The sequence below is a fragment of the Serinus canaria genome, chromosome 2 (genome assembly GCF_022539315.1).
Source record: "Serinus canaria isolate serCan28SL12 chromosome 2, serCan2020, whole genome shotgun sequence".
In the NCBI taxonomy this organism is placed as follows: domain Eukaryota; kingdom Metazoa; phylum Chordata; class Aves; order Passeriformes; family Fringillidae; genus Serinus; species Serinus canaria.
In genome coordinates this window covers 8983233-9008065 of record NC_066315.1, presented here as the reverse complement: position 1 = coordinate 9008065, position 24833 = coordinate 8983233, and the positions used below count along the sequence as shown (strand labels likewise).

Below are 24833 nucleotides of genomic sequence, written 5' to 3'. Positions count from 1 at the left end.
TCAGCCTGCACAGCAAAGGAAGAGGTCAGCACTTGGTATCAGCACGTGTTCAAACCTCAGGTGATTGCTGTCAGCAGCCTGGGAACAATTTTCCAGTGCTCTTCCTGTAATTCTCTCAAGTGAGACACAGCAACCACTCTACCGCAGTGCAGTGCAGAATGCTCAGCATGATGGATTATGCTGAGACAAAAAAAGGGGCAGGACTTGTCAGAGAAACTACTCCTTTATGAGTCTGACAGCCAAGTACAGCAGGCAGAAGAAAAAAAATACCAAAAACATTGAGAGAAGGCAGCAGGAGGCTTCATTTATTGTATCTACCAATAAATACACATTAATATAGCAACCTCACAGCTAGGCAGACCCTGTTTATGCTTTTACTGCCTAAATCAGGATGATTAATAGCACCACTCAGCAAAATAATAACATTTCAGCCCTCTAAGTCAATTTTAGTAGAGCCTTTCCATCCCTGATAACCTTTTCATAAAAAAAAGACCCTTCCAAACAGTTCAAATGCAGGGTGTTGGGGGTTTTTTTAATGATTCCTCTTACTAGTCATTTTGGTACTCCCAGTCCATTTTTTTACTGAATGTGAGCAGCATATCAGATTAAGAAAACTAAGCAGCAAAAAGAGAAGAAAAAAAACAGTACAAAATAAAAAAAGTCAAGGCCTTTCTAAAAAGGGGAAAATACTATATAAATACAACTTCCAAGCTTCAGAAAATCAAAATGTTAAACCAGTGATACTTAAGAGTATTACCAACCACCGTCTGGAGAGAAATTCAGTATATTATAATCTAGGTATTACCAGAAGCTTATGGGAGGACAGAGTATTACATTCAGTTTCCAGTAAAATGCTGGAGTATGCTTCTAATGCAGAATTTGTGGTGCTGTAAGAACAGCAAAGATCAAGAGAGAAACCTCAAGGAAGCTAATGAGAAAGACTTCTTTTCTACCAACAACAGCAGATGACACGAAACCTTTTGGAAAAAGGCAAATGCTTAAGCAAAGAACTCATGGTAGCCCATTACCAAAACACCAGGCAAAATGAAGGACTTCAGGACTCTTGCTGTTACTAGATAGCAAAACTGAAGTTACAGAAGCCAAGAAGTTAATGTGGAGATTGGAACACAAAACCCCCAGCAACACAGAAGACTGCACACTAACAAACATGTCTGAAAATAATTACATTGGAGGTAATGTTTTCAGGAAAATTTAATTTCTTTAGAAAAATTGCCAAATCAAATGCAACAACTGTCTTGATCCTCTGGGTAAAACATTAAACCTGCTCCCTGCAAACCATGGAATATTACCTTGCTTTTCTGTAGTCACAGGAAAAGCATTTCACCTCTAAACAGGTCAAATAACAACAACTACTGTAATAAATATCACACTGCAGCTCAAAATAAAGCAGGTCGTGATCTCTCCACTCTGAGGAGTCCCCAGCTGTAACACAGAAACAGGGTTTTTTCCCTTTTAGCTCATGGCAGAATAATTATACTTAATACTTAAAATATGTGATTGTTTTCACTTCCTGCCTTGTGATCATAGAACCAAATAAGCTGCACTAATTCACTGATCCAAAAAGAAAACACTTTGTTGTTACTTTCTGTTGCACCCATGAGCTAATCTCTTTCAGCACTGGAAAGACTCATGTATCAGAAAAAAAGTAGAAAGGAAAGCACCATACAATAGGGAATGGAGGAAAGGAGTCAAACCCCACAATTTGAAGCAGTCCACAATGCAGCTGAAACTTGAAATTCATTATAGCAATCTAAAGCATTAGCTGAAATTACAATACATGATAAACTACAAGTGTCACATTTCCTATGACAGTCACTTCTGCCACTTCTCTGTATGCTGGCTGTTGGTTGGGGAACTAGACCAGGAACTGATATGCTGAAAAGAGCATCTCCAAAAGAAATTAAGTTCAGCCACATCAATTCTTTGCTAGAGTTCACAGCATGGCTGTAAAAGCAACTGTGCTGGTTACAAGACAGGCAGCAGCACAAGTGCCCAAGGGACACAGGCAGCACAGGAAGATTCTTTCAGCCACAAAATGATGGGCTGAGTGCTGAGCACATTCCACTGCAATGCCATCATTCACCTCCAAAAATCAAAGGTGTTGAGATAAACGGTGAGCTGTCAGCAAATGCTCTCCCATGCATGTACTGTCACAATCAGAGAGGTTGATAATCTTTTCAGGACAGTGTGCAGAAGAAATTACCCTGTCCAAGCAGGGCCACTGCTCAGGCCCCACTCACAGCACCACCTCCCCAGCCAGTGAACTTCTTTCCTTTATTCTCTACCACCAGAGCCTCACCACTGCCTCTGCCAAAACACAGCACCTGAGCTGAGTGCTCCTGCTGCAGATGCAGGAGGGTGGCACAACACAGGATAATGGAGAAAGGGGCTGCACAGCATCCTTTATCCTATGGAAGGGCACAGCCAAACCCAACGGCATTGAGCATGGCTGCAGTGTTGCAGTAAGCAAAGGCTGCCTGCCCCATCCTTTCCTTGTATCAAAAGCATCCTGTAATGGCTTTATACATCCTTTCAGAATAGGGTCTCAAATGCAGGTCTGAACAATGTGTTTATAGACACAATACCCAAAACACAACAGAATTCTTGGAGTAGGTGTTTTCTACCTTGTATCCTATCTGAAAAAGTTTCAAATATGCAAATTTGCAGTAAACACACACAGAACCTCATGCTACAGCTCTGGAGAGCACTCAGGAACTAAAAAACATACCATCAGAACTGGAGGGGCCACCTGGAAGCACTTCTGCATGGAAATATTTTCTTTTTTACAAAGTAAGCACACTGTTGATGCCCCTTACCAAGGGGAGACACCAAGATGCTGTTGCAAGCACGGTTGCTTCATGTGCCTAATGTTTCAGCATGATCTTTGTAAATTGGCCTTTGGTCTTTTCACAAATTAGATGTGAAAAAGATGTTTGTCCCACTCATATAATAAATTACAGGAGAAGCCTTTGAAAGTCCTTCTAGTGATTTATTGCAGAGATCTCGGGATTCATTAATTTTTAGAAAAGAAGACCTAAAACACCACCTTTGAATGCCATCTACATGGTAAGTACAGAGATGCTGGAGTACACTAATCAGCATTTCATACTTATCAAATGAATGCTCATAAGATCAGCCACACCTTAAAAATGGAGGCAATTTCCATTACCTTCCATTCCTTACGACCTGCTCTCCTTAGAGGTTCAGCATTTGTGCTCTGACCAATTTAACCAGCTACCTGTCCAAAAAAACCGATCAAAATATTTTCTTGGGGACTAAGACCCTCAACTGGACTGGGATTCCCAAGACAAACTTTGGCTAGTATGCTATCAAAAAGCTTCTCAATCTATCTAATGGGACATTAGACAAAGATTAAAATTTTAGGATAAACATAAAAATTTAGAGTAAGGCCTCTCCTTCCAGCAGGGCTAACTATGCATTAGAGTTTGGTCATGGAGCCCCAGCACTACCTACTCCTGTCTGATAATGCTGTCTGAGTGAGACAATTCCTGTGTTTCAAAAACCCTCTTCGAACCTATCAAGTAAATTTTGAAAAATTCATAGTGAGATTTGGACCATGCAGTGGATAATTATGATCTAAGACTGGTGGTTATGGAATATAACTGCATATTCATACCAAAGCAATGAATGCACATGCAAATCTGTGAGCACTTCATAAACTGCACCAAAAGCAGCAAATTTATGTCAACAAAAAGATTAATTACCAAAAAGACACTGCTGTTCAAGCTAGCTTTAAATGAAAGCCACCTCCATTTTCAGTTTTAATAACCCATTTTACTAACAAAAACAAATACATTTTGCATTAGAACATTTAAACAATCAATTATCAGAAATGGGACAGCACGTGAATTAAAACTATGATCCCATTCTTATGTGAATATTTTGCCACAGCAGGACAACTTTCTGTCCTTGAGACAAGTAGTTTGATGAAGCTGTCCCATTCAGAAAAAACATCCTGAAATACCTATCTCGTAGCGTTTACAATGATGACTGCACATAAAATTTCCTCTCTTGTCAGGTTAAGATTCTTTTGCCTGGGTACTAAAAGTAACTCACTGTACTTTTCCAGAACAGTCCTGCTTCTTTTTATGTAATCAGTATTACAGTTGTCAATCTGAAGTAATTCTGACCTTTGATGGAACCAAACTACATACCAGATAACCAGCTAGCTGACATTCTCTGTGACAAATATTTGTATCTAACTAGTTGTATGAAGGTTTTAAGTTTCATTTTACTTTTCATTTCCAAGAGTAATTTTAAAATATCACATAAACCAGAATTCTCAAGGGAAAATTCCACAGAATCCCTATGGGCACTTATGCTTTAAAGTACATTGTGAATTCTACTTCATAATCTAAAAAAAAACATTTAAGACATTTATATATTACCATCTCCACATGTACATTTAGAAACCACAGCAAAACTGTCAAGACTACAGTCAATCTTTAAAGAGATCCCACAAACAGACTTCTCTTGGGACATCAAAGTCTAGAGGGGGCATCCACCAGGAGCAATTTATCATGTTATCTGCCATGGAGAGAAGCCTGGTTCGTTGTGGGATTTATTTAACTACACACCCAGGCACTGGAAGCAGTAGAAATGCCCTAAACCATCCTGTCAAGCTTGTAGACACTGCTGCTGGAGGTTACTGGTCTGCTGTAGGCCCTGAGTTGTATTTCCTAGCTGATACACAAATTACTGAAGCATCCTGGATACATCTGGAGTCAGCTGAGATGGTTTGTACCTGTGTATGCAGCTTCCAGTCTAGAAAAAAAAGAATTAACTCCTTAAGGAGTTTCTGTTGGGTAACATTCTGATCTTGTTATACCAACTCCATCTTCCACAGTAACTCCTCACTGATAACACGTTCCAACAAAGAACTCCCTCTTGAAGTGAGAATCTGGAAAGCCTCTAAACCAAAACCAAATCAATTCTTTAACAGCCCAGAAACACAGCCCAGCCTACACCAAAGCACATCAATTTCTGTTTCTCAGCCTGAAGCATCAATAAGCTTCCATTACCAGTGGTAACACTGGGATCCTTCCCTCCTGTGAACTGTTAAATTACCGCAGAAAAAAAGTCCTTGAAAAGTTAACAAGTAAAATACAAATAAAACACAACAAGGAACACAAACCAAATCAAGGCAAGCATCACATGGAGTAGGATATAGCTATAAATAAAGTGGGATATAGCTATACTCTATAAATGGAGTAGGATATAGCTGAAATATAAAAGTTTAAGTATACTGACATGAGAAACCAACCCCTACATTAAGAGTAAACAGTCAGAGAGCCAGAGGTGTATGGGACAGGCTGAACAGCAGATCACCAAATACTGCTATACCAAGGCAGTACTTTGCAGTGCAAAGAGTGGTGCTGCATCAGAAGCACCAATTTTTCTTCCTGTCACAAGGATCAGCATCCATCCATATGTCAGAGGCTAAAAACTGTCCCTAGGAGAGCTCACCAGGAACACACACTCTGCTGTAACCACATGCCACAAAAAGCAAGCCCACAAATCTCAGAGTAAGAGCTCAGCATCTGACATAGGACCAGATCAAGTTTTAAAAAGTACTTGCCTTCATGCACCCCTAGATTTACAAAGAATTTGCCTGGAAAAAAACAGCAAAAATAATCTGTGACTGTCTCCAGTGCGACACACAGCACATAACATTAACTTTGCTCCATTTGGAAGTGTTCAGAGCTGTCTCTAACAGTATCACAGATTTTCATTTGAAAAGTCATCATTTAAAAATCTACATTCTCCTCTTTCCTACAGATGAATAAAGATGCCTCTGTTTATAAAGAAAACTTTCAGTAACTGCAAAAGCAGTGCAGTATAGTTCAGCACAGTTTAACAGACTCAATTCATAGCACCATTTCAGAAATTCTTCACATCCATAAATTTACAGGAATATTATGCATATGAATGCTGCTCTTTACATACTCAATGACAATCAGGATATGGAGAGTCCCGCCTGCATTCTGTGGGCTTCACTACATGCCACTTCAAACTGCATAAAAAGTACAAATGTTTTAAAGTATTTTTTTCAATTCCATCTTTGATTCCACCAGTACACATTTTTAGAAAACATGACCTCAGTACTTATTTAGTGGCTTAGAAGATCAATTATAACCTGAGTAGCTCCTTAAGAAGTTACTAATTCCACAGAAAACTCATCAACAAGTTCAAAACTCCTCATTTTTAGAAGATAAATTATCTTATTATTCAGGACAGAACTGTTCCATTAGTGTTTCAACACAGCAGAACCTATAAGGGTTGCAGTTCACCAATACAAATATTCCTGCTATACAGGCAATTTTACTGCTTGCTTTTGGAATAACAAAATGCACTACATTCAGATGAAAGCACAGATATTTTTATGTTGTACTATCTTGAAATATTCATGTATGTGCAAAGACCAATTCAAATACTTTTTACAGAAATTTGGGAAAAAAAAATTGTTTGGAGTCACAATTACCCATGTTAGAGAATGTCTTAAACATCTTAAAGAAAAAAAAATAAAGTGCTCACTTTGAAACCTTCCAACTAGAAAAATTTCAAGAGTTTATGCTCAAAATCCATAACTTAATTGACGGTTTTAGGCCTCTGGTCACTGACACTGCAACTATCCACATGAAGAGGAGAGGCAGCTTAGGAATGATTAGTTTTCACTAACTGGAGTACACACAGCACTGCTGCCACTGTCAGAACCATGGCAAGAAGTAGTGCCTGTGCTCAGTGCTCTTATCTTTCAGCTGACAAAGACAGTGATCAATACATGAAGTAGATAACATGCTTCTAAATAATAAATAAATAAATAAATCTGTGTGGTAAGCAGGGGGAGAATGTCTCTCAAGGTCACTAGTGCAGAGATATGTTGTTAAGTCCACTAATGCCCCAAGGCAAGATGGATCACAGCTTCTGCAAGAGAGGCTATTGCAGCTACTACAGCTGCAGTATCCATGGAACACTGACAGCACTGGTACCTCCATTTGATAAGATGGATAGCTCTGTGCACTGTGCTCTACAGCCTTCCTTCTAAGGAACCTAAAAGGCAGGGCCTCAGCTTTCTTTAAGCCTATCATTTCTTTAACAGCAGAACTAAACTTCATGCCTTTAAGGCTAATCGTGAATAGTGACATTTTCAGAGACAGCAAGTTAAGTCTTCTGCTAGTGTTGATGAAGTAAATACAATGAAAATCAAACAGAGTCTATGTCAGTCTCCCACTAGTAGCATCTCACCTGTACAATTTACTATAAAGATATTGGCTTGAGAACCAACTGTTTTGTTTAATAGATCTTCTATCAAAAAATAAACAAAAGAACCAAACACTCTCTCCCAGCTCCTCCACAGTAGCTTCCTACTCAACACCTTGCTCAGATTTTTCCAGATTTTCTACCACACAATCACAAAACAACAGAGTTTGACAGGACTTCTAGACCTCATCCAGTCCAATCCCCTGCTCAAACAGTATCAACTGGAGTGGGATTTCCAAGACTACTCCATATGCCTTCTGGCCAACTCCAAACGTGGAGATTCCACAACCTCTCTGGACAACCTGCTCGAACACTGAACAGCTGTGCAGTTCAGGCAGAGACTCCTGGGCTTCCATTTGTGGTCATTGCTTATGATCTCTCCACTCCCTTCCCAATGCACTCTTACCCTGAGCTTTCTCTATACTGAACAATTCCAGCAATTCTCTCAACCTGTTCTTCATGTGAGAGAAGCTCCTGTAATGATCTTAGTGGCCTTTCACAGGACTCTATCCAGTAGCTCTGTTTCTTTTACTGTGGAGCCCAGAAGTGGACCCAATACTCCAGATGTATCCTAACCAGAGCTGAGATCATTCATCTAAATTGAAATCCTTGTCCAGCACTTCCTAAAATTCTTATTCTACTACAGACAGTGAAGAAGTTGCATTTACCCAGTTCAGAGCCCATTCCACTCATCAGTATTTTGCTAGAAATTTCCTCCAATCTTCCCTTTCCTGCTTCCAGCTGATTTCACACTGGATTCAACTGCCCAATTCAGCTGCCTATCTTCTACCAGATTCTTCCTCTAGCTACTCATCTAATTCATCAACTACCATTCTACTGCATTCAACCTCTAGTCCTTCAACCCCCATTCTAATCCTTCATTAGTCATCTAACAGCTGATGATCCTGAAATAGCAAACCAGAGAAAGATATAATTAAAATCTGAGCTGAACTACCCCCTTAATGCTGCCAAAGAAAATAAATTACTTTTAAAAATACTAAAACATTTACAAGCTTTATTACAGAGCTAAATCAATATCTACATACCAAACAGCAAGAAAGCCTGGTTTTTCAAGTACACTTCTTGCAGTTTTCGTATGGAACTTTCTCACAGTAAATACTGAACACAGGATCTGTTCTGCTTTATAGGTCAGCATTTTGCTGATTTGAACATGCACAGAGAGATTGCATAAGAATCCCAGCACCTCTGAAAAGACTTTCACTAGAGCAAGCAAAAAGACCTTTAGCATGAGGGCAAAAAGATTACTTTGACAACTTTTATCACATATTGCTTCCTTTAATGAATGCTTCCTAAATGAAGAATTCAGGTCTCAAGAGCTGTTTTCTGAGTTTCTAAATGCTCTACACCCCAAGCAAACAGGTGAAATGGATTTGGGAGAGTGTCCAGATTATGTATGCAACTGTTCCTATTCTGATAGAAGAAAATCAGTCCTGCTAGGACACAAGTTCACACTGAGAGTTATGGTGTAACAGTTATAATTAAGCTGTCCCATTCAGAAGCTCTCAAAGTTTTATTTTTTAATTTATTTACAGAGCAAAAGAGAGAAATCAACAGAATAAGTTAGCCTGCTCAAATTCTCAAGAGAAAATTCCAGTATGCATATTTTCTGTTGAATATGATTTCCTTTCAACTTAGAGACATTGCAGACATCATTTTATGGTCTGGCAAACCAGGCCTTCAACATTAACTGGCAAGCCCTACCTGTTCTGTACTATAAAATTAACCAAGAAATCGGTATGCAACACAAATTTCAAATATACCAGTTGTTTGCCTCATTTTCAGAACTATTTCTATTAAAACTACATTACTCTGTTTGTTTTGTAAGAGTAAAGCTTTAGCCACACTTTAGACACATGTAACTAAAACCACGGGATCACTTACCGAAGAAGTCAAACGAAAAGGGGTCCCTTCCACCAAAAAACTCCCTGAAGACATCCTCTGGGTTGCGGAATGTAAATCCAAAATCAAATGGACTATCATGATGATTCATACCTGCAAACAAAAAAAAGAAAAGGAAAAAAGTTAAATTTCAGTTACCTTCACATGTTCTTACTAATAAGAAAGTTCAGGCCTATAGGGTATTGGAATCATCTAAAAATATAAACAATTTCCAAAATTTCTCTTTCAGATATCATTTAACTTAAGTACGTGTATTACTTCATTAATTTTTATAATAGTTTCTCTGTTTTCACATAACAGCAATACCTTTTATAATAACTAGAAAAACTGTAAAACAATTGCAATCTCCATTTTTAAAAGACTGAATTTTAGGCCCTAGTACAAAAGCATTTCCAGATTCCTGTCTTGAAAAGAAAGCTACAGAAAATAGAGAAAGCAAAAAACTGCTGGTTGTCCACATACCTCCACCTCCATTTATTAGGCCTTCTTTTCCATATCTGTCATAGATGTCACGTTTTTTAGCTACAAGGAGAAGTTGTACATCATGTTAGTAAACAGGTTTGTTGGTTTTGTGAAAAAATAAAAACACTTAACCAGCATTCTCAGTTCTGCATCTTCTCAAAGCTAGTTTATTTAAGGAAGTTCTGGCATATAACTGCTGAGCATCTTCAACGAGAACTGCCAAAAGCAATTTAGTTCAGAAAGAACAGCTACTGAACGTCAAACTTAAGACCAGTAAGTTGAAGAAGGTCCAGTCCTGAGAAAAAGTTTGGTTTAAGGACAAAGTTCAAATAGAAATTTGCTTTCAAGAAGAATATGGCAGTTTTCTTCTTTGGACAGCTACTATGAAAACCTTTAAGGCTGTGAAGGACCTTTGGACTTCAACCTGCTCCTCTACACAAGTCTAATTGTGAAGTTGGTCACATCTTGCCTGAACAAAATTGTGATCAGATCACTTTCTGAGATAAGATTCCACAGTCTCTCTGGAGAGTAGTTCCAGTGCTCAAGCACTCTCTTCCTCCTCTCCCACCTGCCAACCTTGAACATTGCCTCTTTTCCTTTTCTTGCACAAGACCAAGTCCATCGTGGGGGAGTTAAGAGAATGAAGACCAGTGTTAGTAAGAGTGGCTGCAAAATCCCTAAAATTATTTATAACCACTTCTGCTGGCTTAATTGTGGGATATGGAATGGAGAATGAAGCGATATTCCAAAATGCCAAGGAAGGATGTGACTCAAACTGCTTGCTCTCTATTATTTTAGAAGGCATGGAATGACTATTAACTTCACTGCAGACCAGCCAGTATGAGAAAGGAGAGAAAAATGAACTCTACATTATTGCACAAGATCAGATGGCACTTGGGAACTGTAAGAGAACCTGAAGACCTTAAAGAGACAGACAGACAGCTCACTTTGCCTGCACTGTTGAGGAAGTATCAGTCAAAAACCAATCAGGGCATTTAATTTTTTTTTTCTTAATATTATTATGCTTTTCCCAGTGGAATCTCTTCAGCGAAATATGTTTTTCTAATTTAAACAGCATCACTGAAAGAACATGCAGTTACCTCAAACAGATGCTGTAAAGTAAAATACTCCTAACAGGAATTAAAATTTTATAAAATGGTTATCATCTCAAATAATAGGAGCTTGCAATAGGTTCACATGCAGACAAATCCCCAAAGCCTGATACATTATCTCTACTGCCTTTCTAGACAGCAGTTTTTAAAGAAAGGAAATTAACCTACCCATCAAATTATGAAGAAGAAAGCAGCAAGGTAGAAAAACTGTCATGGGCAGGAAACAGTAAGGGGGCCCTGAGGGCTCACAAAGACCAAAATTCATCTTGAAAAACGTTCCATTTTTGAAACCACAAGGTTTCCCACAAGGGAAGTGTGTTCAATGATCACCCAATTTCAGTATTTTTTTGCTTATGTAATCCCTTACAAAACTATTCTTCTGCCAAAAATCTGTCATCATTCAAGCCTGTAATGGTGTCAGAAAATTTCATTAAGTTTGCAGAACATTTGACTGCCTCACAACCACTGGGCTCAGGATTCTGGTATCCCTGCTGCACAAATGATTGTTAAGACACCAGTAACTTAGGATTTGGCATAGATCCAAAAACTGGCAGCACTTTTAGAAGCTATTCTAAAATTCTAGCACTGTACTGTTTCCAAAGAACTTAGAGATCTGTTTAACAACCAGACCAGTATCCTATTTTTATCTTGCTCAAAAAAAAATAGCTTAAGAAGGATAAAGTACTCTAAAAGACATGCATACAATGAACTAATGATAAATTAAGTTCTTTTTCTCCCCTGTTAATTAAGTATCAAAACCAAGCAAAGAAACACAGTATACAAGACTGCAGCTCACTAAATCAGACTGAACTCTGAGAGGTAATCTAGATGCTGCTAGAGCTTTAAATATAGCTTTCCCATGCTCACTGTCTCAGGTGAAATCAAGGACACTTCAGAAATAGCATATAGACAGCTGCAGTCAATTACACAGGAAAATAATCAAAGTAGCTTAAATCACTTTGTTATGATTCAGGCTGCCTTTGTCAGAACATTGTCAAAAGTTAATGATACTCTTCAAGCAAAAAGACATGGGTGAACTGTAAACTGCATTCCTGCACTACATGGGTCAGCCTAAACATCTCTTTCAGAACAATTCAAAATAAACACTATCTTTAGTATCACAGTTGACTGAATTTACAGAACTCACTCAAATGAAATCCAAACTTTCAGCAAGGTTTACGGTATGCTTGGATTTGTCAAGACCAATTTACTGTTACAAAAACTAGGATCTGTAGGCCCAAGAGTGGACATTTCAGAGTTGGTCTGGCCTAATTTTAGAGGATAAACACAATGCCCCTATACTGACTGCAACACTGGCCTCACCTGCTAAGATAAAATTAATCTTGGGATTCACAGAAGTGTCTACAGAAATTTCTGGCAGACACTGAATTTCAGTTTCTAGTAGTTTGGTTACCTATCTAGGGAGATCCTGAAATTTTTGTTTCAAAATTTCTGCTTATTCTGTCTTATCTGCAAGCAATTTTCTCTTTCCTTGCCTTTGAAAAGGAAGCAGACAAGTTGTATGGTGAACCAAAATTACAATATCCCTTCAAAGCACCACAGATCAACATTTTCAGTCTGATCCCTGGTACAGACACAGGCAGTTCAAGAGCCCTTTTGAAATACCTACCATCTGACAAGACTTCGTAGGCCTCAGCTACTTGCTTAAACTGCCGTTCCGCCTCATCTTTATTGTCTGGATTTTTATCAGGGTGCCATTTCAGTGCCAATTTACGGTACCTGAGTGGAAGGAAAACATAGGATATTTTACTCTGAAATAACAGAATATGCTATACAAATAAACACAATGTTGTTAGGTTAAACAGGTTGTCAGAGACTGAAATAAGAAATTCTTGGTGCTTTGTATCTTGCATCTAGATATTGGGACCAATCTGCAGGTACACAAAGAACCACCTACTCAGATATGCTTGAAATTATAAAGTAGGTTTGGGTTCCTTACTTATTCTTGTGCATTTCTGATGATCAACATCTGTGAGACCTAAGAAAAACATTCCAAAATATCTCTGCTGCAGGCTTCTCCTTGGAGCTCTGTAATTATTCAGTACTACAACAACCTAGGGAAGCGTCAAGAGGGATCTGGTACATTAAAAGTTGATAAAGCTCCAAGAACACACTGACTGTGACATCCTAACATCAATGCCTTCTTTGACAGCTACACCTGCACACAATGCCTATCCTCAAATGAAACATTTTAGGCAAAGTGTTCATAACTTCTTACTTAGAGGGGCAAAGCTAAGCTTGCACTTAGATTGATATGCTTTGCAATCATCCAAGATCACAGTTCAAACATTTGAGTTGATAAAGTAGCATGTGCAGGAATTTGCAAGAGAACATGGGAGGACAACGAAGTGTGACTCCAAAAACCATGTAAATATATGTGTCCCTCAAAATCCATAACATCTACACCAGTGACACTCACGCTTTTTTGATATCCTCTGCTGAGGCATGCTTCTGCACTCCCAGAACTTCATAATAATCCACCATGTTTCAGGAGTTCTTGCGGTAACAACAGCCGAATCTTTCCAGTCCTGTAACAACAACAACTCGTAAATGAAGTTTGTCCAGTACTGCTACTTCATAGAAGTCAGGTAGGAGCCTGGTACTGCCTTGAATCAAACCTGACCAAAGAAAGACAAAGTTCAAATTTTCCAAACCCCAAAAAATAAAACCGCTTTACTTTAGGTCAAGTGATCAAACAATTACTTTAATTCGGATTTTTATGTTCTTTAATCCCACTGTTTTATGTTCTTTAATCCCACTGAAACACAGTACACAAACACATAGAGATATAGCAGTTCCTGAAACAGATTAGACTGATAAGCTAAGTATTTTAAAAAGGGTATCTGGATTACAGTTTTAATGTAGATATTAATAACTCTGAATGCAAAAGTTCACCTGTTATCTGTGACACCTGTCATGTCTAAAGCACATATGGGCATAAACAAAGGGACCCATCTTTCACATCTGTTCTTCAGAACATTACCTCCACTAAGATGCTCCCTTCAGAAAAGCAATGGATGTACATGTCTTGGAAATTTAAAAGTCAATGCGTCCATTTGCCTCCTTTACATTTAACAAGAGCGGCACACACCAGGCAAGATTGCTCCAACTGCAAGGTAACCAACCAACTCAAGCACAAAGGCACCTAGTGTTTGTTAGTATAAAAGAACTGTTACCTCAAGAGTCCTGAGAAACCTAGAAGTTAAAAAAAGCAATTTACAGTTTCTTGTCAACATTGGAGAATAAATTACAAGGAACAGTTACATTGATCATTACTCCAATTAAATGACCTCTAAGATGAAAGAAGCTTTCTAAAAAGTTTCAAGAATGTTTCATGTCTTCAGGCAAGGCTGCCTTTCTCTCCACCACTAAAAATCTCCATTTTGGCAAAACTTCCAATCCCCTTTCCATCCTACCACTGCTGATTTGTTTCAATTTAAGGAACAAGGAAACAGTGACCTTTTCCAGTAGTTATCAACTTGTTGCAGGGAAAGTCACCCAAATATACTCAGAACATAATACAGCATTGTATTAGTCACATTTTCTTATCTTGCGCATCAAGAACAAAAAATCATTGAAATAACCTTTCCCCCCTCAAGTCATTCAGTCTTTTTCATTTTAGCCCAGGCAGTCTCAGTTTTCTTTCCCAAGAAAACCAAGTATGATGTAGCCTAGTGAAATATTCTGAAATTAATTTATTGTACTACTTTTACATGTATCTTTCAACATCCTGGGATATAGACACTGAAAAAAGACTTCCTTTTAAAATAAATTGGTACATCTTCAAAATATGTTCCTGCTGTAGGTTAAAGCTTAATTACCTTTACTTATGGATTATGGTTACACACACATTTCCTCAAATGGCAAAACCAGTTTAAGAGATACTCTGCCATGCTTCCTCCCCTCTCCAAACCACTTACAGAAACAAATGTATTGGAAGACCCACGTATTCAAAACTTGGTTGGTTTTAGCAATCCACTTAATCATTCAGTCCCACAAACACAAAATTAAAGTGCAGCAAGTAAATAGCACTTTGAAGAAATCTCCACATCAAAAAAAACATAAGGGTATAGTTAATACTGTGACCAACACCAAAGGAAGTTGGGGGACGTGCATTAAAATTAAGAATGCCAACAATAATATACTAATGGCAGGGTTCAATATGTAAACATACAGATTACCAAAAATATCCCAGGATATTTGCTATCAACTGGCCTCTCTAGTTTTGCTGTTTCCCACACAACAATTAGAAGAGGTCTGTGAACACAGAGGTGAGGAGCAAAGTCAGAATGGTTAAGTATGTTATCAAATCCCACAGCCAGCCTTATGCAGAATAGCATATATGGAATGTATAGTTTGCAAAGAAATAAGGAGGGGGGAATCCAGTATGAGTCAAGCTTAAGGCCAGAAGTCAGAGTCCCTCCTAACAAGAGATACCAGCCTAAAACTAGGAACCAACCAGCAAGAAGCCTCAAGACAGGAGTATATACCATAACACTAATTGTTCTTTCCATATTCTCTTTTTCTTACATACAGATTAGCTCTCCTCTCAATTCTGGTACCTATCTTGGAGGGAAAACTTAAAACTCAAGCTTCTAACTAGAAAAAGCATGTAGGAAAAGCAACTTAGATGTAAAAAATAAATCACATCCTTCTTTGTACACAGAGGTAGTCATATTGATTTCAACACAGTTTTTTTTTTTTAACTTTCCTTGCTTATGTAAAAGCAATGCTGCAGATCTGTGAAGTTCAGACTCAGTATAAACACCATGTATCCTAGATAACAGAAGCTTGAAGTTGGGACAAAAAAACAAAGCTGAAGCATGATCACCTCTTAACAGATAACTCTGACCCTAAAAAGCTACTCCTTCAAGATAGAGAAATTATTTGTTTCAAAGCAATGTATGGGGATTGTATATTCTTGGGGATTGTATGTCTTCAGTGAGTGTTACTGCTCAGTTTTAACTTGTCACTAGTACAAAGTCGGGAAAGCCAAGAAAACAAATTCTCAATATTCTCCTTCTCCTAATCAAAGTGTCATCAAAGTCAGGTGACAGGAAGCATTAATTTCTGATAACCTGTTATTTCTATCTGCTAGTTATCATAAAGCATAAACTGTACTGCTGAAACTTCAGTTATCATAGGAACTTTTTGTATGTAAAAAGGTTTTAAAAATATTTACAAGAAAAAAACTCATCTGCATCTTCTTTTGTCCAGCCAAAGAAAAGAACTGTCAGCTAGTATTTAGCCCCTCAACAGCCACTAAGACTGACCAAAACAAAACCACGCACACCCACAAAACCCCCCTCTCCCAAAATATCCAACAATATTCATAAACTAAAAAAGACCTCTATCTGCAGTCTTTTCAGGACAGAATTATTTAAAATAGTCCCTCAAGGAAACAGCCACCATCAGCTCCACCATCAGCTTATAACAGAGCAGAATATGAATGACCATTGACTTAGAAAAGAGAAAATGGCCAATTAAAAAAAAAAAATCATCACTTTTAAGGCTAGTAGGAATGTGCATGGTGAAAATGCCTAAATGTTTTAAAGATGCAAACCATATACCTCCCTGAAAGAAACCACCCAACTGTCCTAATCAAAATGACATGACAAAAATCTTCTCCAAACACTCAATCTGCCAAATAACTTGTCTCCAAATATACAAGCAAGGCTCATCAATTAGGCACTTGAGAGTTTTTTCTAAAGCCAGGAGGAAGCCAGCCCACATTCGCTGATTTTCTGCCTCCATCCACAGTAAATCTTTAAAATTTCAGAAAACAAGCCAAAAAAAAAAAATAAACCAGCCGAAAGAAGATGTTTGATGGCCTTCATGTTTGCTCACAAACAACTGTAGAGCCTTGAGCAGGGAACTGCACTGTGTTTACAGTGTGCTATCAGCTACTCCAACTCCTTCTTTCAGGCATGAAAATCAAACAAGCAAATGTTTATGTGAACCAAAGGTTTCCCTAGTTTATAGATTTCTCAGGCATCACAGGAGAAAGCAGCTCTGTTCTGTTTACGGAGCAGTGGCCCTGAACTACTGGCTCAAGGCAGTGACAGGGCCACATGACCAGGCTCAGGCCCTCCCCACACAGCTCAGAGCAGGGCTCAGCCAGAGTTTACCAAAACCTGGCTCATAAACTCTCTTTACAGCACAGTCCCCAGCTACATAAAAAGCATGAGAAGTATCACAGAAGACAGCTATGTAGAGAGCTCCAAACTTTCATAAGATCAGATGTCAGAGAAAAGCAAGTAATCAGACAAACAACCAGCAGGGATGACAAAGCAGCACCCCTAACTAAATACGGAATGGGGGAAAGCATCCAAACAAGAAATTCTTTAGAGCAGCCAGGAGGGAATTCAGACAGCAAGGGGCATGCGACCTTTGCAGTCAGCTTAGTAAGAAAAAGTTATCTATTTCTGGCCATGAAGCAATGGGCAGCACAGAGAGTCCTTAAAGATGCCAGAATAGCTCGAGCTTAGCAACTCCAGCAGTCACCTGGAGAGCAGGACGGAGTTCCAAACTCCTGATTCACAAAGTTCACAGAGCAGGCACCCATCAACATCCTCTGCAAGCCCCACAGCCACCCAGGTGACAGCACCTGCCTGCTTTCCATGGAATTAACTAAAGGACTGCATCCTGCTGTCAACTCTAAAGGAACAAACACCCTGCCCTGAATCCCAGTTCACTCTGGTTGAACTCACAAAAATTCACTGAGCTAACACAAAAATTCCCACAGTTTACCAGAAAAATTTTTAAGAATGCCAAGGAACAAATAAAGTTACCTATGAGTGCAAGAACACAGAGCAAGAAAACCTGTGTAAGTTTTGCGATTAATAAACCTGACAAATACATTTAAACAAGGCACCAGCATTAATTTTTTCATCCCACTTATACATACACAGTGCAGTGCAGACTAAAGCATATTAACAACTTCAATACTTTTAGCTTTTACTTACCTAAGCTTAGAAAAACTGCCACAGTTTAACTTCACAGGCTCCTGAAATTTATTGTTTCATGGAAAAATGCCAATTTACCATATAATTTAAATTAATACGATGTACTTAAATAGCCATGTTTATGCTCATTATTTTAATACTCCTTCAGTATCCTCAGGAGATGAACTTAATAAAATGCACATTCCAAAAAGCTTAGTTTAATCTCATGTTTACAGCAAACATCCTGCTTGTATGTCAGACAGCAGAGTGGATTTGGATACAGTTATTATTATACAAGTTCACACAGGGAGAAGGCAGCTGGGCTGACTGCTTTACCTTGCAGCTCATGTTCCACCGTAGAAAAGCCAGCAACAATAAAACTCCACCACAGCCAGACAAGAGGCACCTGTACAGAACACCCTCACCCCTTAAGGCAGGAAACTACAAAGAATCCTGTCCACTCCTCTCCTCCCCAAGGGCAGCAAGACACAACCCTGGCACGAATTACAAGATTTGGTCTGTACTGCTGCCTGGCACATGGAAAGCCTGTAGAGGGCAACAAGTAAGAAACCATTAAAAAAGTGTGAACCAACCAAAAATGGAAACAGAAGAAATCCAAAATCTTCATCTGTGAAAGAAATGTCAACTGGCTAACAAAAAACAGGAAAGGATGTTGATCAGTCAACAGGCCACCCTCATTCCCTTGGCTGAGACTCTCCTGCTTATCCATCTCATCTCTGATAAAAGGGGACTTACTCATGATCTTTCCTTAAAGCAAAGGAACACTTTTCCAAAACAACTCAGGTGTCCAAATTTGGAATTGTGTCACAAATATCTGGAACACTGTCACTCTCCTAAAACTCACCATAAAAGGCGATTTTATATGAAGTAAAATTTATATCTTATTTTACAAAATATATGATCTGCGCATGATTAAGCAATTAAAAACAGTGGAAGCCTCAACTGAAAGACATGGCCCAGAATGTTTTGGGCCAACAATCACATGCAAACAGATGATCCTTCAGGGAAAAGAAAATAGTTCAAAGTTTCCACACATTTCCCCTGAAGTGTTTTAGAGTCATGATAACTTTATTTAAGCCAAAGAAAAAGAAAAAGGAAAAAGAAACTTCATTAAGCAAAGAGCAAGTTCTTTTTCAGAGTGTTGATAGGCTGTCACGGATTCAGATTACATTTTAAGAGAGAAAAAAAATTTCTAATCAGAAAAATTAAAGTTTTTATTAAAACTGACTACAATGTAGCTATGAAAGGCTTCAGACTTACTATATGGCCTTTAAGATGCTTGAGTCCTCACTAATATCAGTGGGATTTCAGTATTCATTACAAATAGAAAACATAAAACCTACAACTAGTAACTGTAGGAGTGAAATGCATATGCATGAATTATTTCTTCCCTAGCAGTTAAATAAATAAAGCAGAATGATTTCATTAAGTCTAAAGTAAGGGAACTCTACCATCCATTCAAATATATTTCATTCAAAAGAAAACAGAACTTAAACTACTAATACCCTCAACTACAGTTTTATTTTAAATTATCTTGAAAGAAACAATCATCATATGCAAGATCCAACAAGTTTTGACAAAGCTAAGTAATTTCTCACTAATCCTTCCACTGCTTGAATAAGACAAAGGAAAAGCTTTGTCAGTTAATGTTTCCAGGACACAAGTGACGAGCTTCTTTACAAATGCTATTAGAGAAAAGGAGCACTTCCTACTTAAGGAGCATAATGCTTAAACATAAACCTCACACAGCTAAGTCAAAAATTACAGCAACGAATTCCCTTCAAAGCAAGGGTGACTCCACGGCTCAGAAGTAGTGGACGCGCTCCTGGAAGCCTGGAGAGCCTCCTGCCCAGGCAGCAGCCCCAAGCGGCCTCGGCTCTCACGGGCGGCTGCGCCCGGCGCCCAACCCGCGCTGACATTTCCGTCCATTCCAGGCCACGACTGCGACGCCTCCGGACTGGGGACAACGCAGTCACCGCCCTCGGCCCACGCAAGCTCAGCTCACAGAGCTCACTGCGCCAACGAGCTCGGCACAGATGCAGAACAAACCAAAAACCTGGTATTTATTTCTCGTGTACTGTTAGGAACTCCTATATCCTACATATGGCGATGATGATTTAACATAAGTTATTCCCTCTCCCCGCATACATTCCAAAACTTTCAATGGATAAAAGAAAGAATACAGTCGGTAAAGAAATCTATTTATCTATTAAAAAAAAAAAAAAATCAGTAGCAAAACACATTATCCCTCCAACTAAAACTTCAGTGTTACACAAAAGTGAAGCCTTTACCTCCTTCTTCCCAAGCCCAGCCAAGATAAATTAGCAAACTGCATCGATCTGGGAAGGACAGAGAATATACCAGAGAGAGAACCTGTCTGGGTAAGAATCTGCTGCAGTTTGAAAGCACAAGTACTTAAAAGACGAGCCTGATGGAGAACAAGGGGAACCCTGCAGTTTACAGATATAGTTTACATTATTAGTAGCACTGCAGTCTAAACAGTGCTGCCAATAAAAGCAGCAATTTAAACTTCTACTCCAAATAGAGATTATTTAAGAAAATTTAATACTAATTTAACTTCCACTTTCAACACACTCTTATTTTTCACTGAGAAGTCAGCACAGGCGCCAAGGGGAGTACACAAAGTTAGACCCGTCTTGTGCAATAGTTAAAATTCTGGTTGTTTGCAATAAAAAAAGTAATCACAGAGACAAGATCTGTAAATACATTTACTCATTGGTCCAAACAAATCTTCTTTGACAACACAATCCATCAAACTAAATGGTATTTTCACTACTAGGCTCTTGATCACCAGCTGAACATAAAATCCCTAACTAGAGTACAAGGATCTCCAAAGAGTAAACAAAAATTAAGGTCAGCAGGCAACAGCGAGTGCAACCTCTGCTGCAGGACCGGAGAGGCAGAGCCTTGCTTCATCCCCGTTGTTCTCTTTGTGTCAGCACCTTGTTCTTATCGCTTTTTGACACTTTTACCCTAAAAACTCTTGGGTTTGGTCACTACAATGACACAAGCCTAACCATTTGCTCATTATAAACACAGTTTTCACGTTACCGTGTATAAATAAGGAGCACTTTATTATTATCACAATTTAGAACAGATTTGTTCCGTTTTTGAATGATTTCTAACCTCTGTTAGCACGGCTGAAGCACACGTTTTCAGCAGCCAAGGAGAGCTCAGACAACAACAACAAGAAGGGTTGGTGCAAACAGGAACGCGAGTCCAGTCGCAAACCCAGCCCACAGCCCCCTCCGAAGTGCAACAAATACTGACGACAAACAGCGTTCCTTACCTGGCAGTGTCAGTTTTCAACTCGGCTCGGAACCTGGCAACAGCGAGTTCAAAACACCCGACCTCTGCCGACCTCACCCACAACAAACCTCCCTCCTGCCCCAACGCCGAGCAATAAACACTGAGCGGAACGTATCGGAATTGCTTCCATCGGGGGAGAAACACAGTGCGTTTGGCTTAGGATCATCGGGGGTGGAAAATGCCTCTGAGATCATCCAGCCCAAACGTGCCCCCAACACAGCCACTGTCCCTCAACCACTAACCCACCCAGCGCCACATCAGGCGCTCTCAAACACCTCCAAGGATGCTGACTCCACCACCGCCCTAGGCAACCTATTCCAATGCCTGACCACCCTAAATATGCGAAATATCTAATACATTATCTAATCTGAATCTCCCCCGTCTCATCTTAACGCATTTCCTCTGGTCCTCTCACTGCAGGCACCCCCATCTCCTTTCAGGGACTGTAGGGAAAGGAGAACGCAATACCGCTCGCAAGCAGCCAAGGCAGTACCCTGCGACAAAAGCGCTTCAAGGACAAGGTCTGTTTAACGAAACGAGGCTCGCCCTCATGCCCTGGAAACTGACACCACTGTGAGCAAGGAATGGAAATCCGGACATTTTTTTTCTGCCTTGCGGCGAACCGGCGGCACCGCGGGCTGGGACCGAACGTACCGGGATTTGTCCCGCTCCGAGTGCCGGGGGAGCCCAGGGCAGCCGCTCCCTCCCCGAGCTCCCTGCGATCCCCGAGTCCCGCCAAGGCCAGGCAGAGCTCCCATGCCACCCGGGGCCGATCCACCACTGCGGGGCCTGCGCCGGCCGCGCCGCGAGGCCCCGGTACCAGGGACGCCGCTGCCGAGCACCGCGGCCCGGCCAAGCGCCCGCTCCCCGCTGCCCCTGCCTCCCACACGGCCGCGGCTGGGCAGCCCCGGGCCCGTCTGCCCCGCACTCACCCGCCGGTGGCTCCGCAGCGCGGCCGTCGCTCCCGCCGGTTCTCTCCCGCCGCTCCCGCCGGGACAAACGGCAGCGGCCGCAAACAGGAAGCGCCGCCAGCGCGCGCCGTCACTTCCGCCCCGCGGCTTCCGGAAGTTTCTCGAACGGCCCCGCCGGGCGTCCCGTGTGAGCGGAGAGCGCCCCCTGCCGGCTGCCGGCGGCCCTGCGCAGGACTAGGGGCGGGGCCGAGGGTAGGGCGGGGCTTGGTTCAGGGGCGGGGCTTGGTGCGGGGGCGGGGCTTCCCGAGGGCAGGGCTCCGGGCGGGGCGGAGTCATGGTGCGATTGCTTGTGCACCGCGCGTTTCAAACAGCCATGGCTGCTGCCGGCTCCACAGAACCACAGCGTGTCTGCTGGGGCACAGTGGTGTTCAGTCATGGGCTGCAAACAGCCATGGCTGCTGCCGGCTCCACAGAACCACAGCGTGTCTGCTGGGGCACAGTGGTGTTCAGTCATGGGCTGCAAACAGCCATGGCTGCTCCCGGCTCCACAGAACCACAGCGTGTCTGCTGGGGCACAGTGGTGTTCAGTCATGGGCTGCACTCTCAGAGGTTTTTCCAACCTATCTGACAATGAGATTTTGTGAAGCAATGCCCCGGTGTGCAGCCGAGGGGAAAGGAGAAGGAAAAAGAATGATGTTAAGAAACATTATTTGAATAGGTGAGTTCAGCTGCTAGAAGTGAGATGACAAAATTTCTTGCCCTTTTGTCTTTACTCTCAAAAACTGGAGGTGCCAAGAGGATGGACCAGGCTCTGCTCGGTGGTGCCCAGCAACAGGAGATGAGGCAATGGGCAGAAAATGAGGCACAGAAGTTCCACCTAAACATGAGGAAGAACTTCTTTAGGACTTACATCTTCTACTTCAATTCTTTACTTTTTTACTGCACTGTTCCAGTGCAGGTGAGCGTGCACTGGAACAGCCTGCCCAGAGAAGCTGTGGAGTCTCCCTCACTGGATATTCCAGAACCATCTGAACACAATCCTGGGCTGTGTGCTTCGGGTGACCCTGACTGAGCAGGGAGGTTGGACCAGATCGACCTTTCCAGCCTGACCCATTCTGGGATTCTGTGAGGGGAAATGCAAAAAGTGATGCCTGGGTGTGGTTCTGTAGGAAAAGCTGAAAAAATAATAATTTTAAGAAACATTCTTTGAATAGGTGAGTTTGGGTGCTAAAGGTGAGATGACAAAATATTTCCCCCCTTGTGTGTGTAGTCTCAAATGTTGTAACTCCAGCACACAATTCCTTTGAGGTCAGATTCCTCTCCATACATCTAGCACATGGATACAGCCCTTCACTGGGTGAATGTATTGGAGCATCTTTGTGTTATGTTCAAGTATGTGGTCTTCTGAGTGCCATGGCTGAAAGCAAAGTATAGGGCAGCAAAGTTATTTTTTCTATTTTTAAAATGTGGACTTCATCCATGCTTTAAATTGCTGTAAAATTATATTTCTTGCTCCTTATTTAAAAAGTGGAGGCATTAATTTATAGATCACCAAAGTGAAGTTAGAGAGTTTCCACGCCTAAAATGTATGCTTCCCAAATAAAGTCAATTAAAAGGCTACTCATTATTTACGAAGTGTTTGTGTGGGAGTAGAGTCAGCTCAAAAAGACAAAAGCCAGCTTGGAATAAAGCAGAGGAAAACCTAAAACAAATCAGCAGGACAAGTAGTAGGACAACCCTAAGTATAGGCTTGGTGCTTTGGGGAAATGCAAGCTTCAAAAGAAATATTGTTGATTGTTGATGCTAAGTTGTGGTTGTGGAAACAATTCTTCAAAATTAGAGCAGAGAGACAGCTCACTCCATTATTAGTTTCTCATCAGCAAGGAGCTGTGAAGTCCAAGTCGTTGATCCACTTGGAAAGACAAAACCCAAAGGATTAGTAGACTAGACTGGCTCTTCCTAGTGGGTGAGGTTCAGACCTCAGGATTCACAGCCTGCAAGTGCAAAGGCAGGTCAGTTCCGTGATGTGTGAGAGGAGACCACATAAAGTTTTAATTTAATCCTTTAAACATTTCTTGATGTGGAAATAATGTTTTCTCCCCAACCTTTCATAACTGATTACAGGGGAGAAAAAAATTGAAGGGTCCTAAAAGCTGAGCTGCAGTAAACAAGACAGAAGTTGCACGAGGCAGTTTATTTCCTTTAATAATTTAAAGAGCAGATTTTATATTTACAGTTAAGGTGTGATGGATGCCAACCATAAAACTTTCAGTTTATCCAAGCAAACAGAATATGGCAAAGAAGCATGATTCCATATGGAACTAGAGGGTTGGAATCAAAACACTGCCTGCATCAATGCAACCAAGACCATGGCTTCTTTAACACAATTGTTATCATTACATTAATCTGCCCAGAGATTTTCTAACACTGTTCTGACTCTAGACAGCATAGCCCTGCTTTAGCATCCTTCAGATATAGGAATAATATTTGGGAAGGCTTAGAGACCAATTTTGCATTTGGAGAAAGGAAAGTGCCTGCTCATAGCTGAGCTCAGGGCAGTTTGGCATCTTCTACTGCAAAACACTGAGAGTGTAGATAAATGTTTCCTAACAAAGTCGTAGAAGAAAACAAAATAATTATTTTTTTAAAAAAATCAAAAATATTTTTACTTGGTTTATGCTTGTCTCTGAAGAAGATATGAAGACATTTCCCCAAACTTCTCAGAATGGGCATTTTACAGAGCCACCAATTACAAATGTCATTTATTAGGGCACTACTTTTTTTTTAACTTACAATCTTTGATAGCTCAG

At 40.5% G+C, this 24833-nt stretch overlaps 1 protein-coding gene across 3 annotated transcripts in view; it reads right to left on the bottom strand.

Annotated features, from left to right (window-relative positions):
- DNAJB6 (DnaJ heat shock protein family (Hsp40) member B6) overlaps positions 1-22184 on the bottom strand; it is a 57876-nt gene extending 35692 nt beyond the window's left edge. The window contains exons 1-5 of one of the 3 annotated variants that reach the window (XM_030236839.2): positions 22045-22184; positions 13237-13345; positions 12427-12536; positions 9685-9744; positions 9205-9315 (exon numbers count right to left, since the gene is read on the bottom strand). In XM_030236839.2, the coding sequence (XP_030092699.1) occupies positions 9205-9315; positions 9685-9744; positions 12427-12536; positions 13237-13301 (346 nt within the window). In that variant the 5' untranslated portion in view covers positions 13302-13345; positions 22045-22184. Of the gene's footprint in view, positions 1-9204; positions 9316-9684; positions 9745-12426; positions 12537-13236; positions 13346-21092; positions 21279-22044 lie in introns of those variants that run through there. The other 2 variants (XM_030236849.2, XM_018909186.3) reach the window with 2 other exon arrangements.
- Between the last annotated feature and the right edge of the window lie 2649 nt (positions 22185-24833).